Source organism: Episyrphus balteatus, chromosome 1 (assembly GCF_945859705.1).
Source record: "Episyrphus balteatus chromosome 1, idEpiBalt1.1, whole genome shotgun sequence".
In the NCBI taxonomy this organism is placed as follows: Eukaryota; Metazoa; Arthropoda; class Insecta; order Diptera; family Syrphidae; genus Episyrphus; species Episyrphus balteatus.
The window spans coordinates 96,247,256-96,249,885 of record NC_079134.1 but is presented as its reverse complement, the minus strand read 5'-3'; the positions used below and the strand labels follow the sequence as shown (position 1 = coordinate 96,249,885).

The 2,630-nt window shown below is 7.2% G+C and overlaps 1 protein-coding gene across 1 annotated transcript; it reads right to left on the bottom strand.

Moving 5' to 3' along the window:
- Positions 1-1,571: 1,571 nt before the first annotated feature.
- Positions 1,572-2,180, bottom strand: LOC129906165 (putative uncharacterized protein DDB_G0286901; the record flags this gene model as incomplete). Its single annotated transcript, XM_055981828.1, has 1 exon — positions 1,572-2,180. A coding segment is annotated over one exon (609 nt), but the record flags the coding sequence as incomplete, so codon positions are not given.
- Between the last annotated feature and the right edge of the window lie 450 nt (positions 2,181-2,630).

The window sequence follows — 2,630 nt, the reverse complement described above, 5'->3', positions numbered from 1 at the left end:
TATTATTATTATTATTATTATTATTATTATTATTATTATTATTATTATTATTATTATTATTATTATTATTATTATTATTATTATTATTATTATTATTATTATTATTATTATTATTATTATTATTATTATTATTATTATTATTATTATTATTATTATTATTATTATTATTATTATTATTATTATTATTATTATTATTATTATTATTATTATTATTATTATTATTATTATTATTATTATTATTATTATTATTATTATTATTATTATTATTATTATTATTATTATTATTATTATTATTATTATTATTATTATTATTATTATTATTATTATTATTATTATTATTATTATTATTATTATTATTATTATTATTATTATTATTATTATTATTATTATTATTATTATTATTATTATTATTATTATTATTATTATTATTATTATTATTATTATTATTATTATTATTATTATTATTATTATTATATTATTATTATTATTATTATTATTATTATTATTATTATTATTATTATTATTATTATTATTATTATTATTATTATTATTATTATTATTATTATTATTATTATTATTATTATTATTATTATTATTATTATTATTATTATTATTATTATTATTATTATTATTATTATTATTATTATTATTATTATTATTATTATTATTATTATTATTATTATTATTATTATTATTATTATTATTATTATTATTATTATTATTATTATTATTATTATTATTATTATTATTATTATTATTATTATTATTATTATTATTATTATTATTATTATTATTATTATTATTATTATTATTATTATTATTATTATTATTATTATTATTATTATTATTATTATTATTATTATTATTATTATTATTATTATTATTATTATTATTATTATTATTATTATTATTATTATTATTATATTATTATTATTATTATTATTATTATTATTATTATTATTATTATTATTATTATTATTATTATTATTATTATTATTATTATTATTATTATTATTATTATTATTATTATTATTATTATTATTATTATTATTATTATTATTATTATTATTATTATTATTATTATTATTATTATTATTATTATTATTATTATTATTATTATTATTATTATTATTATTATTATTATTATTATTATTATTATTATTATTATTATTATTATTATTATTATTATTATTATTATTATTATTATTATTATTATTATTATTATTATTATTATTATTATTATTATTATTATTATTATTATTATTATTATTATTATTATTATTATTATTATTATTATTATTATTATTATTATTATTATTATTATTATTATTATTATTATTATTATTATTATTATTATTATTATTATTATTATTATTATTATTATTATTATTATTATTATTATTATTATTATTATTATTATTATTATTATTATTATTATTATTATTATTATTATTATTATTATTATTATTATTATTATTATTATTATTATTATTATTATTATTATTATTATTATTATTATTATTATTATTATTATTATTATTATTATTATTATTATTATTATTATTATTATTATTATTATTATTATTATTATTATTATTATTATTATTATTATTATTATTATTATTATTATTATTATTATTATTATTATTATTATTATTATTATTATTATTATTATTATTATTATTATTATTATTATTATTATTATTATTATTATTATTATTATTATTATTATTATTATTATTATTATTATTATTATTATTATTATTATTATTATTATTATTATTATTATTATTATTATTATTATTATTATTATTATTATTATTATTATTATTATTATTATTATTATTATTATTATTATTATTATTATTATTATTATTATTATTATTATTATTCTTATTATTATTATTATTATTATTATTATTATTATTATTATTATTATTATTATTATTATTATTATTATTATTATTATTATTATTATTATTATTATTATTATTATTATTATTATTATTATTATTATTATTATTATTATTATTATTATTATTATTATTATTATTATTATTATTATTATTATTATTATTATTATTATTATTATTATTATTATTATTATTATTATTATTATTATTATTATTATTATTATTATTATTATTATTATTATTATTATTATTATTATTATTATTATTATTATTATTATTATTATTATTATTATTATTATTATTATTATTATTATTATTATTATTATTATTATTATTTCCTCGGGGGTTTTGTAGTTTTTCCCCTAGAGGACGCGTCCACAGGTGGCGGATAGTGGAACGCTCGGTATTTCTTTGAAATGCAGGGTATGTGGGAAATAAAATACCACACGCGGACCAACAAAAACTACTATGTGAAGGAACACAGAACAACAAACCAAATATGGAGAGTGAAGTAAGGGAGAGAAATTTTACGGTGCAGGGAGTCGGATCCCCAGTACCGGCGTCTGACAGGGGTGAGCGCGCAGGCCCCGGGACGTCGATATACAGCGACTGCAATAGAAATGGAAATGAAAAGGTTAATGTAAACCCTTCCTTGGGAGTAGCACACTTGGCTCCCAACGAAAGTATCACTACAAGCAAAGGTCCCGAAGGTACCCC